The 15,597-nt window shown below is 37.8% G+C and overlaps 1 protein-coding gene across 1 annotated transcript in view; it reads left to right on the top strand.

Annotated features, from left to right (window-relative positions):
- The first annotated feature begins 5,458 nt into the window (after positions 1-5,458).
- The window catches only part of LOC122984023 (E3 SUMO-protein ligase PIAS1-like), a 58,523-nt gene continuing 48,384 nt past the window's right edge, over positions 5,459-15,597 (top strand). The window contains exon 1 of the mRNA XM_044354292.1: positions 5,459-5,507. Coding sequence (XP_044210227.1) covers positions 5,484-5,507 — 24 coding nt within the window. The 5' untranslated portion in view covers positions 5,459-5,483. The remainder of the gene's footprint in view (positions 5,508-15,597) is intronic.

The raw sequence follows: 15,597 nt of genomic DNA on the forward strand, positions 1-15,597 counted from the left end.
TAACATTGAAAGATGTCTACTTGATTTGACTCATTTGGGCAGCTGAAGTTTCGTATTTCGCACATTTTGCACAGAAGGAGGCTTGTGGATTTTTATCCCCCATCACATGCACTGTAAGTGCATAATGAAGGGATCTTCTAATGGTCAGTATGACCAGGAGGAATGATGATGGCAAGAAAAACCTATTTCAATGTTCATTTTGGCTCCTGACTGTTGTTTTAAGGCAGACTTGAAAAATTGTGAACCTGTGCTTTAATATGAGGTGTACACAGCAAGTATTCCGGGAAATTTATATTTTTTAGTTAAATTTGTACTCCAGTTATATTATTGTATTAGTATTGCACTTCCATAAAGTTTGGGGACTTGAAAGAGACAAATTTATAAAAGAATGATCAAAATCATAGCAGCAGAGGACAAGACACTCTGACTTCTAGTTCCTTATGTGGGTCAAGCTCCAAAAATGCTGAATCCTAGTCCTACACTTCCCATAATGCAACTCACAAGCATCTTGCCATTCCACCCTCCCAGGCTTCAGGTTTTCAGGCTTTGGAGTACATCCCACCAGAGCCACAGAAGACAACTGTACAAACTCTTTTCTTTTCTTATTTATGAAAATAATATAAAAAGAAAAAGATGGGTGAGGTTGGATTAGTAAGGTGTGATCGACTGTGAAATCTGAAGTCATCAAGTATGAAACGAGTTTAGATATGAAAGGATTTACTCCCCAGTCTTGAACAGGATATGACAGAGCTTCAACTCACCTACACTCACCTTTTCTAATGATAATTTATAGATTTAACTGATATAACCATCTGTAGAGCTGGTATGTTGGACCTAAATGATTAATCAATTATTAAAATAGTTACTCATTAACTTTTAGTTAATCGCTCGACTAATCGTTGCAGCTCTAAACAGACAGAGTACTGAATAGGATGGATTTAACCAGTGATCCAACTCAATAGATGGTATGAAAACATATCATCTATATATATATATATATATATATATATATATATATACATACACGACAAAAATACCAAGGGCTGAAAGAGGAGCTAGAAAAGATGTGGGTAGTAAAAGCAATAGTGGTGCCAGTGGTAATTGGAGCACTGGGGGCTGTGACCCACAAACTGGGAGAGTGGCTCCAGCAGATTCCGGGTACAACATCTGAGGTCTCTGTCCAGAAGAGCGCAGTCCTAGGAACAGCTAAGATACTGCGCAGAACCCTCAAACTCCCAGGCCTCTGGTAGAGGACCCGAGCTTGGGGAAGACACACCACCACCACCCCCCATGGGAGGGGGTGATAGGGAGATTATTTTTTTTTATGTATATATGTATATATAACAGTAACAGTATATAGACACTATTTAATATTTGTCTGATTGTGGATTTAGTATATTTGTACATTTTCACTGAACACAGCTAATTAGCAAAATATGGTTTTGTTGGTTTTGTTGTTACACACATGTAAATGAATTACTTAATACTTATTTATTACATCTCCATAGTTTAAAATGGGAACCAGTTATTAAGAGCTAGGAGGGTCATACAATGTAACTGTACTCTGGAAACGGGGCTGTTTGCATCCTTAATACAAAAGATAAAGGGTCAGTTCACCCAAATTACAGATAAATATATTTTCTCACATACCTCTGCAGTAAGGTGAATGCTCCTCACATTGAAATGTAACATATCCTTCCAGAAACAATGTCCCTGTTGCCCCTTGAAAACCCACACAACACAATCTCAAATGTTTTCACAGGGACTATTTCTCTAAAAGTTGTCCACAGGGAGGTCTTTGGGTTTTCCAGAGTAATCAGAGCGTTGTTTCTGAAACGATACATTGCTGTTGAATTACTACAGGTACTGTATGGGTTCAGTATCATCACAATGTGTCAGACTTATTTTATTCTTGCACAGAGTCATGATGTTAGATTAGTTAGACGTCAGTGTGGATGGAAGGATACTGTCGGTCATGAAGCAATGGGGAATGAGTTCACCCACACGGCAGACTGATCTGGCTCAGATCTGACTTAAAGGTGGCCCTGCTGGCATTCAATCAGCACTGGTATATGAGCCAAGGTGTGTCACTGATAGCATCATTTTCAAGGTGGATGAAAATACGTTTGTTGATATTTGAGAAAGACATGACAGTAGAGAATTTAGGTCACATTGTCATAATCAGAGATGACCTACATTTGTGAGTAATAATGTTGAATTTCTTGTACTTTCACAAGCAAATATAGCAGCGACTTTTGTAATGAATGCAAACGGAAAAATAGGTCAAAGGAAAATAGGATGGGGGAGTGTTTTAAGACACAAAGTTGTGTAGAGAGAACAATGTATCAACATGAGTCCATATAGATATGGTCAACAATTATTACATAGACTATTTTTCAGGAAGTTTAAAGACTTGAAGATATACAAGATGCAATGGTTATGATTTTGGTGTCTGGAAATAACATTGATAACAAAGAAGAACCCAAATGTGAAGCTCATTTATCCAAAAAAAATGTCTTTTTTATTCTATTCTATTCTTTTCTAGTTGAGGTTCATCCATCACCTTGGAAAAGTAATACTTAAATACAAAAAACTTAAATCGAGGTCCACTCACTTTCTTCCAACTGCATCTTGTGGTCTTCATCAGTGGAAGCAGCACAAACTCGACCCATCATGAAGACCATGAGATCTGATTGAAAGGTCTATAAATAAGCCAGTGAGACGACCTTACGTTAAGATCAAGTTTAGATTTTTGTTATTCTATTCTATTCTATTCTATTCTATTCTAAGACATGAATGCAGAATTCCTATATAACAACTTGCAACTAAGGATTATTTTCATTATTGATTAATCTGTTGATTATTTTCTCGTTTAATCAATCAGTTGTTTGGTCTATAAAAGGTCAGAAAATTGTGAAAATGGTTGTTATAATTCAATCACTGTTTCCCTTTTTTGGAATATAGAAAATAAGATAAAACTCGCTCAGCTCACGATTAGACCTTGCAGACCTGGTGCTGGATCCTCAATGTAGTTCATCATAAAAAAGAGAGACAAGGACAACACTCCAGTTTGAGTTTTTAATATTGCCATGTGGATGTTTCGGGCAAGATGTCCTTCTTCAGTGTGTATTCTGGCAATTTCACAATTAATAGAAACAAGTCAGGTTAATTATAGGCGACCCAAACCAGCACAACAAGTACATCCCAACAGGGGGAGCCACAACCATTTCAGGAACAGAGTCTCATGATGTGGGTTAATATAAAAAAACAAAAAAACAACACAAATTATATTCGCTCATAAGAAACAAGCAAATAAATTCTCATCATTCCTCCCATTGGGAATCTCCCACTGGACCAACAACCCACAACCCAAATATATTCAGCTTACAATCACAGAGGACTAAAGAAACCAGAAAACAGCCAATCATTTTTTGGTATTTTTTCTGAAAAAACGACTCAAAACGACAAAACAATAATCAAAATAGTTGGCAATTCATTTTCTGTAGATTGACTAATCAATTAATTGACTAATTGTTGCAGCTCTACTGTTGATTTTTCAAAAGTTCACCTTCTTGTGCAGCTTATTCTAAGTTTTAATTTTATGGTAACAAAATACAGAGTATGATTGTACATTATAGGACCTTTTTTCACATCAGTGTGATAACCTCAGTTTTCTTTCTCTTTTTTTTATCATCCTTTGTTGGATATTCATATGTATCTTTTCTGTTCTGCTGCTCACCTTGTGGCATTGAACTTGTCTTTTTGATTGTATTGTAACCTTAGATACTGGTGAAAGTAATAAGAAGTAGTAGAACATAAAAGTAATAGTAAATACATTTACTCAAGTAGTGTACTTAAGTACAGTTTTGAAGTATTTGTACTTAAGTTGAGTATTTCTATTTGATGCTACTTTATACTTCCACTCCACTACATTTATCTGACTACTTTAGTTATTTTTCAGATAACTATTTGACACAATGGATAATATAACAAGCTTTTAAAATACAACACATTGTTAAAGATGAAACCAGTGGTTTCCAAGCTTTTTGTCTTTTAACGTCTTACAAAAAGAAGTGTGTAGTCAGGGTCACATTTCAGATGTCTGTGAGTTGTTAACAGCTCCACCAAATAGTGATTTTTCCCTCTAAACGTCTCACATGGTTTCATTTCAATAAATGTTCAAATGATCCAATATTTCACCAAAAATCAAAGATTAGAGAAAAAGTCCAAAAACTGAAAACAGATTTGTGTATCAGAACTTTGTTTTTCCTTCTTTCCTCTCCCATTAATCATCTCACGACCCCTCAGATTTATCTGGTGACCCTTTGGAGTGGCCTGACCCCTAGGTTGGGAACCACTGGATTAAACCAGCTAACTGTATATAAACTAGTTCAAACTAGCTCCACCGCCAGCAGCTACAACAGTAACATGCTGCTTCCACACTGATGCTTCAGTATTAATAATCTAATGATGTCATATATAATAATATATCAGTCAGAGGGACCAAACCACTACTTTTACTGCAACACTTTAACTACATCAAGCTGATAATACTAATGTACTTTTACTTAAGTAGGATTCTTCATGCAGGACTTTTACTTATTTTTATTTAATACTCAATACTTAAATATGTTTTTCTTCTTTTTCCTACAGTTGAATGTTTGAGCTTCACTGTGCAGAATGATGTACGTGCAGTTTGACACCAGAAGGCTGTTTTCACATTCACCTGCTGAAAGTGGAAAGTTTCTCTGTGCTCATTGAAAAGCCATTGGAAGCCAAATCTGGTCCAAAATTCACCTTATACAAGTGTGATGTGGAAACTTGAAGCCTCCAGTGCACATACACTGAGAATGGACTTCACAGTGGAGTAGGAGAGCAGCAGTTACACTTCTGAAATGAAATATATTTACATATTTATAGATTCTGGCCTTTCAAAAAGGGAGAGGAAGTAGATACAATTTTAAGGATTTTAACATGGTAATTATACTATTTTTCTGGAAAAACCATATTAGACACACATTATTGTTCCAAGCAAATATTGTTTTATATATATCTTTAAATAAAAATTACTTCCTTTCTCTGGTGATACACCTTTTTAAACTTCTAAATAAATAGAGCAAACACCATTAGGTATTAGCAAAGCTTTTATAAATAGGGGTTTGAAGACTAAAGTGGACAGTGTTTTGCTTTATCAGGATTATCTTATATTTCTTGAGGTGGTTTGAGGTCAAAGATGCAGGTGTTAAAGCACTGATACACTCAGGAGGACTGAATGGATCTTGAAGTAAATGATCTGAATACTTCTTCCACCTTAGGGCTCAATAAAAAAGGGGGAAAAATCCTCATACGTTCTGCAGCTGTTTTTCATGACTTCGTTTTGTGCTCCTGAACGCACCCCTGTGGCTGTGTGCGCGTTCACGCGGCGCTCTGCGCGTCCCAGTCATGTGACAACTCCACACCACGCCTGCGCTAAGAAATACAAGATGGCGGAGAGTGCGGAACTGAAGGTAAGGCGCAGCCTGAAATCATTATAAATTTACTCGGTTTGTGCGCGTTTTGATTGTCAAGTCGCACCGTGCTCCGGTGATTTAAGCCTCGCGGGGCTGAGATGTTGTCAGATGTTGCTGTTTGTCGCTCAAACACAGCAGCAACTTTATTGCCAAAGCTTGCGCGGGCATGTTTATGTTGATATTGAGACGCGCTGCTTTGGCTGAACGGACCGTTTTCTCCAGCACACCAGCTCCCGGCGGGGCGGTATTCACTTCATAACCATCCTCTGCTTCATATTTGAACACGAAGGAAGCGGCGGACCCCCTGCCGTGATGAACGCGTCTCTGTCCGGGCTGCTGGAGGTTTTATTTCAGCGGGTCATCGCGCCGACAGGCTGCAGGACTGTCAGTGGATGACAGCGGCATCACGCGTGTCTGCTCTCGCTTGAAAACACGCCACATGTGCAAGAAAATACTCCACATGTTAATGATTGTAAAGTTGTTATTGGTTCCGAGTCTGTCTGCGGGTGTAGTGGCGTCTGCTCGGCCTGTTCAGGTCACACCTGGTTCTCACTTTACCTGTTGATAACGAGCTCTGTTATAATAAAACACGCCGCTGCTTGTAACGGTAGCTGATTAACCGTTATACAGATCGATATCAGCAAAGCGTCCTCTAAACACCACCATTGATGCACCTTGCGTCCACATTCAGTTTTTTGTTTACCCTACAGCACTGACACACCGTTTTTGACCTTAATCCTACCGGCCGGGGTCCCGCAGACCCCGCAGGTCTACTTTTTCTCATATCTCACAGGTGCTTTATTCATTTGTCATTCTAATTTTTCATGACTTTGTCAATCAATTTGTTCCTGCTGACTTCATATGATTGTTTTCCGTTTGTTTTATTTAGTGCTTTTTTAAAAAAAAAAATACCAGTGTATTGGGGTCCTGGGGGACCACCCAATTCGGCTTATGCAGTTTTAATAGATGGAACTATTTATTGAGTTCATGTTTGCTGTGGGTCCTAATTTAAAGTGGGGAGGGGCGCGCTCTCAGTCATTTTAAAGGCTTTGTGCAGAGATTGTACTCGGGATAAAAGCTGCAATGTATATTGAAGAAAAATATATATTCATGCAAATTAACTGTAACTTTCCTGAAATAATAATAACCTGTTTTTTCAGATGATTAATTACATAACTCATAATGTTTTGAGAAGAAATAAGTTAATATTTTGCTATGGTGGTTGTTTCTTCCAGTAGTTTAGTTTTGGGGTCCCCAGGGACCCCAGTTGGTAGTCCTTGTATATTAAATATGTTGGCAGGATGATGGTTAAAAGACGGTCTTAAAACAACAGTTGGGTGTCCATATAAACACTGAAAGAGGTTTTCCTTGCTGTAATCATTCTGCTGTTCATACTGGCTATTAAAAGATCCCCTTCAAATGTGCTTTCAATGTAAGTGATGGGGGCCAAAGTCCACAGCGTGTCCACTGTGTTTATCTGAAGTTTATCTGAAGCTTATATGAAGCTTCATCAGTCTGAGTTAGTCATAACAAGTGGATATCTGCCATATTTACAGTCTTTTTAGCAACAAATTCCCTCTTTGTGTTTCACTGTTGAGCTGCGGTGGAAGTATAGTAACAAAAAGAGGAACTTTGGCACTAAAAAGACTGTAACATTGAAAGAGATGTACTTGATTTGACTCATTTGGATGTATGAAGCTTCATATTAGCTTCAGATAAACTTTTAAATATATTGTTGCACAGAAGGAGACTTGTGGATTTTGTCCCCCATCATTTACATTGTAAGTGCATTATGAAGGGATCTTCTACTGCTCAGTATGAACAAGAGGAATAATTTCAGCGAGGAAAACCTATTGCAATGTTCTTTTGGGCTCCTGACTGTTTTTTTAAGACAGACTTGGAAAAATTGTGAACCCGTCCTTTTTAATTTAACTTTGTAAAGCAGGGTTGGTACCCATCTAGCAGTTATTGATCAGAGTCTTGAGCTATTTTTAGACATTTCCCCAGCGTGTTTCCACTGCCTGCCTGGGGTCTGTGGATCTGTATAGATGCGTCTTTGTGCCAGCTGCTGTTCAGCTATACAGACTGTAATGAACAGATTTACAGCTAAACCCTCTGCCTCTTTTGAAGAGCCAGATGTGGTCATACTACAGTATATATACGCTACATGTGCTTGTATATCACGGGCTTTCTGGTTAAAGGATAAGACAAGAAAATGCAGCTTTGTGTAAATCTAGTCACATCTTCTCAAAGCTGCACATTTGTTTGCTTTTACTGTAAATCAAATCCTCACAGTAGGGCTGCAAATAACTTGTATGTTAAACTGCTAGAATCTGTTGGAGTAATCAATCAGTTGCTCGGTCTATAAAATGTCAAATGAGCTTGTTTAGTCCAACCTAACACCAGTCAGAAACCCAAAGATTTTTACTTTACTATCACATTAGACAAAGAAAAGCAGTAAATCCCTACAAGTGACAAGCTGGAACTCAGGAACTATCAATATTTTTTTCTTGAAAAATGACTCGAATGATCAATTATGTGTCAGAATAGTTGTTGATCTACTCATTGATAAACTGTTTCAGCTCTGCTTGAGGGTTTTTTGGACTTTTTGGTCGAACAAAATTAACATAACTTCAGGCTCTGGTTAAAGTGTGAAGGGCATCAGTGGTTATGTTTTTACAGGTTAAAAGATTAACTTAATAATGATTTTGAATAAAACATTAGATTAATCAGTTATAACCTTGTTTTGATTGACAGCAGTGACATTTCTTTAAGACTACTGTTATTACTTAAAAATAAAAAAAAACGACAGAGATTTCTTGTCCGTCCAAACATGGAGGTCATTTTGCTCGTCTGCTTTCTTCATGTGTTTATGTGTTAACTTCATGCCCGCTGATCTTACTTCACATCCTCAGCTTAAGGAACGATTGTGTAGATTGTTTATATCAGTAATAAATCCGCAGCATCATAAACCGATTTTTAAACTATAAATAAACTGACAAACTGCCCCGAGAGCAGTGAATTCTTAGTCTGAAATCTGAATTCGGAGGACAAAACAGAAACAAACAAAGAGGTTTCTGGTAGTTTTGTGAGTCCATGAATACTATAAAGCTCTCGAGCTGTCTGAGAGTTGTGTTGGTATGAACATTTTTTTTTGAAATAGTTCTGGAAATGTACTTTTGTTTTCTGTCTGTCTAAAATACCAGCAAAGACTTTTTTTATTATCACAGGAATTCATGAGTCAACTGCAACATCTCTAAAATTACCTTTTCTTTAGTTTTTAGGTGGAAATATCTTCAGCATGAGCTTCACATAACTCCTGTTGAGTTATGTGAAGGAGGAGGAGTTGTGCTTTAAAGAAAAACAACTTCTGAGCGAGTTAACTATTACATAAGTGAAACTGCTAAACATTAACGATTGAAACACTAATTTAACACAAAAATATTCAGTCAAAAGCAAAGTGAGATGAGAGCCGGTTAACAAATCTTCCATCCTGAGCAGTCGGCAGGTTTTACTCACCTTTTTAAAGACAAACACTCAAAAAAACATAAGTATGTGAAGAAAGACGGAGACAGTCTTGTATGTTTTGTCCAGTGGTTTCTCTGTAAAGCTTCTTGATTAAATTACTTTCTTGATCAATCAGTCGTCAGTGCTGACGATCACCACTGTTGGTGACATTAGTTTGTTTACACCAGATGTTACAGTTTGAAGCGTATTTGGCTCGAAAGTTTCCAGTTTTTTTCTTTTTCTTTTTTAATTTTTAATAAATATTTGCTATAGTCTAGATGTTGTGTCATTTTGCTCAGCAGTGAATCTCTCAAGTGTTGATATTTGCCAGTTGTTAAAAACTTTGATCAAAAACAATTTACTTAATATATAACCTGACTGTGAGTGTACTCGACAGTGTTTGAAATATTAATGCTGCAGCACATCTTGCTGACGAAACAGTGCAGTGAAAGTCCAGGACGAGTCACAATATTTATTAACAAAGTGAAGTCTGATTTATTTAGTGCTCATATGATTGATTAGGCAGAAAGATAATCTGCAATTAATGTAATAATCAATTAATTAAATACTGTATTTTTTTTTTTGCAAAAGTGTCAGAAATTCCCTGATTAGAACCTGCAGACTTATGTGATAGATAATCAAATATCTGAGTTGACATCTGATCAAAAGACCAAAAAACAATTCATAGATTAATTTGGGGAAAAATAGTCAAATTAAATGATTTATGAGAGGAGTCGTTGCCTTTGACTTATTTATTCCTTAAACTTTTCTTCTTTCTTTGCAAAATGTGCAAAAATGTGATATTCAGGTTTGAAAAAATTCACTTTTTATAATAGTTTGTCTGAAAGGTTTTTGTGTAAAATGCAAGAGCTTAAAGGAGAGGTTCTCAAAACAATAGTCACATGTCCTCGTGTACACTGAAAGAGTTATTGGTCACTTCCACACTGGCTGAGCAGAGCGAAGGGAGCGCCCTGATGTGATTTCAGTGTAAGTGATGGGAGACAACAAACAACTGTGTTCATTCTGTGTAAAAATGCACTCTGAAGTTCAGCAGAATGGTTTGAAGATAGGCTTGAAAAAACTTGAACCTTTCTTTAATTGTCTTTTAAAGAACTTTTTGAAAGCAGATCTTTATCTACAAAAATAAATAATAAAAAAATGCAGGATGAGACTTTCGCCAGATGAAGAGCAAATGTCTGAACATGTTCAGAGTTTAATTCATTCGCCCACAAACCCCAAATTAAGCCTCCACACAAACTATTCTTAGATTCCAGAGTAGGATAAGGATATTTTTTAAGACTATAAACTTTATCAGGCAGCAGTAGAAACCTCTGACTGTGTCGATTGTGTTTCTGCATTTAACAATCTATGTCTTCAGCTACATGCTGCATATCGTCACATTCATGTATTGCGATGACACGTCGTTACGACCTGAATACCGAAGGAACAATAAGCGATGGCCGTTGATAAAATCAAGATGTATTTATGTTGTAATGTTATGAGCTCCTCCTCTCCGCCTTCCTCTGTTAAATGAATGAAGAGATTTAAATAATGAAATCAGCAGTAACGGTGGTACATCACAGCATTTTATTGCTGTTTCCCCACCTGAGATGAAAATTTGTCATTTTAATGAACACATTTCTGTCCACGTGCATCATGTGGCGCTTTTGTCAGCAGCCATAAGGGCAGAGAGGACAGAACCAGCTGTGATATTGTGTCTCGTTATTCTCGGTCTTAAGCTGCAAACGTACATTTTCGCTTGAAAAAAAAAATGATTGAAAGTCGTTGCTGATCATATTTTTGTTGAGCTGCAACTAATGATTCTTTTCCTCATCGATCAATTACTTTCTCAGTTACGGGTTTGTTCTATAAAACATCAGAAAACAATGAAAAAGGCTGTGAGGCCCCATCACAGTTTTTCTAAAACTGGAGTTGATGTCATGAAACATCTTGCTTTGTGCGTCCAACAGTTCAAATCCCGAAGCGAATCAGCTGATTTTAATGTAAGACGAGAGAAAGCTGCTGATCAACAAACTGATTAATCGACTAATGACTAGTAACTTGATAGTTAAGGCTTCACCTGCTCTGTTGTAACACCTGTAATTCTGCAGAATTGATCTGTGACAGTAATATATCGGTTTGCACTGCTGCCTGCTTTGTTCATGGTTTCTTAAGCGTTTATGTTACTATATAGTGTGCTGCTGAATCTATGATGCAGCCTCATCAGACAAAACCTGTGCTCATGGAAGCCTCTGATGTTTCCAGTCCCCCCCCCCACCAAATGTGTCCTGTTGCATTGCATTTTGTTTCACAGGAGTCCCGATCCGCCACAGCTTCTTTGAACTGTCTTCTCTCTTCTCTGGAGCTGCGGCAGCAGCAACCTGGCAATACAAATAACTGTCTGTGCGCTGGCGGCTTATAGGTGGAGACAGTCTATTTGTAGAGCCTGTGGCTAGGTTAATCCCTAATGATACAGGCCCTCTTCTCTGCTCCCCTACATCCTTTCAGCACCTGCCTATTTCTGTTATTTCCATTGTCATTATCGTAGCGGTTGATTTTCAGTTGAAAGAGAATTAGACGTCCACATAGAAATCATCAAACTGAATGATAACTCTTCTCTTCTGTTGGTGGATTTAATGCTTAAATACACATGTAGGTTTCGGTGTGTGTGTGTTTTAAGCACACACTGGTCTTTAAAAATGAGATAGTGTGGCTTTTTATAGCATCACCTTAGACATAAAAGACAACTACTGTAGACGAAAGTAAGGAAAAAAAAAGAAATCATATTGGCGATTGATCGATCACACTGCACAGCGGATGTTCTCCAGCTCCCAGATGTTGCATGTCTCGTCTTTTACACAGATGTCAGAGGTGTTTAGAGAGCTTTGGAGCTTAGTACGTAATTTCTGCAGAGACCTGTAAACAAACTGTTGAAGCTGGGTTATTGCCCTTTTCCTTGTTCTGAGTATTTGGTGAAGTTTATCAGTTAGGGCTGCAAGGTGAAGATAACGCTGCGGTTTCAGGCTGCACGACACACACACACACACTGTTTGTTCTATAAGTTCAAGTCCGGCATCGAAGCTTTACAGTCGTCCGATATTTTGCCGCCCCCCCCCCCAGGCGAGAGAGCACACATTTGTCTGCAGCCATCGACTTCTGCGCCGCTTCGCCCCAGAGATGGAGCTCCTTTGGTGCTTTTTTTTTGTTACACACAGTCCTGTTGCCGTGGAAACATGTCACATTTGAGACGGACATGGGTAGGTAGCAGTTTGGAGCTCGGTTGTGCGTTTCCAACTGGAAGAGAAAGACAGGCTTTTCACTGACCACCCTCCTGGCAGTAGCATTAGGTTTTTAAATATTGGAATATCAGAGGGATTCTTGTGTGAATACGGAGGGATAAATGAATAAAAAATGTCCCGTGAAAAGCCTGTCATCATAGAATAACTCTTTATTCCTCTGCAGGCTTTCATAGTCTGGTGTGTATGTCAGACCTTCGTCTTAAAGTCAATAAATCTTTCCACACGAGGCACACGGCAACTTGTGTGCAGAGCTTAGTTCTACTGTCACGTTTTGTAATTTGTGCCTCATAATTCACTTCTGATTCGCAGCAGTTGTGGCATCAGATTCTGTGTTACGCATGCATCAAGATTAGTTGCGTTTTTTTTTTTGTTTTTTTTTTTCCCCCCATAAATCTCAGGCTTCAGTTTTATGTGGCGCTGCTTTGGTGCAACATCATGTTGCCAACAACACCTGATAACACCGACATGACAGGTTCCCCAAGCAGGAAACAATGATTTTAACAGAATTCTGGACACTTTCTGCATAAGTTAATGAGGAGTTTTCTTTTGAAACTTCTGATTTCACATGCAGACTTTATTTTTACAGTTGCCTGGATGCAATGTGATCTAAATACGTCGACATGGAAACATAATTAATGGACTGACATACCTAACTGGTTATATTTAATATATATTATTACGACATGAAACACTGAGCATTAAAGGGAAATGTGGTCTTGAGAAACAGAAAATAACCACATACTGATTTTTTTTTCTGATATTTTAAGAAAAATGAAAACTAAATGTCATCAAATGAAAAGACACTTTCACTCTGCCAGGTGTTTGTCTTTCTTGGTGTCTTCTCGTCCCTGTCATGTCACACCATGACGCTCATGGTCCCCTAGAGCCTTTTGTCTGAGGTGACGAAGGATTTCTTGTTTTTATATCTCTGGGCGACTGATGCCGTCTATTAGAGATGTTTCTGTAGAGTCCTGTGCAGTCAGCTTAAAGGGTTAATGACTAATATTAGAAGTGAGCGCATGCTGTAGCCTCTCCGGTGACCCTGTAACCTGAGGGACCGCAGCATAAGACACTGATTCAACAAACAGCTTTCATCCTTTAGCAAGCAGCCTGCCGTGATATCTACATTTTAAAGAGTGGCTTTGATTACTGGTTAAAGTTAAATGAACTTATTATGATGATCCAGTGGGACACTTCTTACCTGTGGAGTGTTTGGTGACTCTGATATACAAGTTAGTGAGTAGTGATCATCAGCACTGTGTCTCTGGAAGCTTCCACTAAGAGTTAAAATCATAATTGGTTTATTTATCAATATTTTCTCTGTTCAGGATTATCAGTTTAGTCTTTAAAATGAGATAAAAAAAATATGATAAGAGATCTTATTATTATTATCTTATTATAATGAGATTTAGTTTGGCAACTTTCTCACAGCAGTAACACGTCATAGTGCAACAATATACAATCATGACAAATGTCCATCAAAATGAATCAGAGGCCAGAGAGATCATGTCGTCTGACCAACAGTAAGAAAACAACATGAAGTTATTCAATCAGCAATGATAAGAAAGGCTGTTTTTTTCCTGCAATAAAATGCCTGAAAAAATAGATTTTTTTTTAATTATGGGAAGCCACTGGGGACTTTTATTAAAACGATTATGTAAACTTGAAAATGAAAATGTAATTCCACAATAGTATAATGATTGTTATTTGAGTAAAAATGAAAATGCAATAATCCACTTTGCATTTTCATTTTCACTGGTACAGGCGTTCTGTGGCCGTATTAAAATGAAAATGGAAAAAAGCTGTTTGACATTTAATTTTCAAAGTTGTCCCCCCACTGTACAATGGGCAATATTCAAATGTTAATTCAATTTTGAAAATTAAAATGAAATATAGACAATGTAACCTGAATTTGAGGCGAGAAAATAAGCGATCCAGCAGCTGAAATCTTCACTCACATTAGATCTACGAGGCCTGATTCAAAAAGTTTCTTCGGACTTTCGTAAGGAAAGGAAATGACCACATCGAGCCGGGCAGCCAGTGAGACACAGGAACGGCACCATGATATCAATATTAGTGAAATTCTTGAATGCTTGATACCCGACTGAACGCCAGGTAAAAAAAAACCCAATAAAAAGAGAAATATGCACATGCATGTTATCAAACGGACTGCGTGTAGCTACTGTGTGCGTGTGACTGTTAACAGATGTCCATTTCTTTTGCAATTCCAAGCATTATCCTAATTTAACCACCATGGTGAAAGATTTTTACTGTCAAATAATATTGCTTCAGAGGAAAAGTATTCAGTATCCAGAAATGACTTTTGCAGTTTTCTTTTTCATTAGAGCTGGCAAACCTACTGCAGACTCTGCAGCACCAGCAGCCTGTCATCTTCTGTATAGTTTGATATAAGCGCGTTTAAAAACTCAGTGTGTGACTGAAGTATCGGGCCGTCCTGACACGCGACAATCAGGTATCAATAAGTAGATTTAATTGAATATTAAGCTCATATTCATTTCAAACATAATTACTCCCGTTAAGCTGATAGCAACATAAATATGCAATATAATAAAGCTGCTAATACAAGCATACAATACAAACAAACAAGTGAAAATGGTATTCTGATAATCCTATTTTCAAAATGACTTAAAACCATGACATAAGGATAAGGGAACATCTTAAACCAGAAGCAGAAAACAGCAATAAATAGCTGTCTGCTCTATACTGTATATCATAGTTGTAATTTCACCCAAAAAAAGAACTCGAGGCACATTTCTTCCAATCGTGCAGCTGCGGCGAGGTTGGAATTGGATTTGAAGACCTGAGAGGACGGCCTGGTGTGCCGGTCCAGGCTGTTCTCTCTCCCTCTGAATGAAGCTCAGGACCTGGACCACGGTAATGTAATTGCAATCCCCAGACTGTCCTAAGATGTAGCTCAACATCAGAGAGGCCGCTCTTAAGATAAAAAAAAAAAAAGGTATCTGAGCTCTCTGCTCTCTACCATATGTTTGCTTCACAGTCTGCAGTCTCAGGCTAACCGTCTCTACGATTCTCCTTCATCTCGGCGTCTGCTGACTAGGGCTGAACGATTTTTAAAAAATATATATCTAATTGCAATCAATTTGACTGATATTGCAATTGCGATATTAGAGGGAATGCTAATTTTTACATCATGATTCTCATTTTCATTGAAAAACGTATAAAGAAGTGATTTTTTTAGGTTATCTGTATCAAAAAAAAGACGTTTTTCTAAGTCTGGAATATGATGTGTAGGTCAGGAC

Source organism: Thunnus albacares, chromosome 1 (genome assembly GCF_914725855.1).
Source record: "Thunnus albacares chromosome 1, fThuAlb1.1, whole genome shotgun sequence".
Taxonomy (NCBI): Eukaryota; Metazoa; Chordata; class Actinopteri; order Scombriformes; family Scombridae; genus Thunnus; species Thunnus albacares.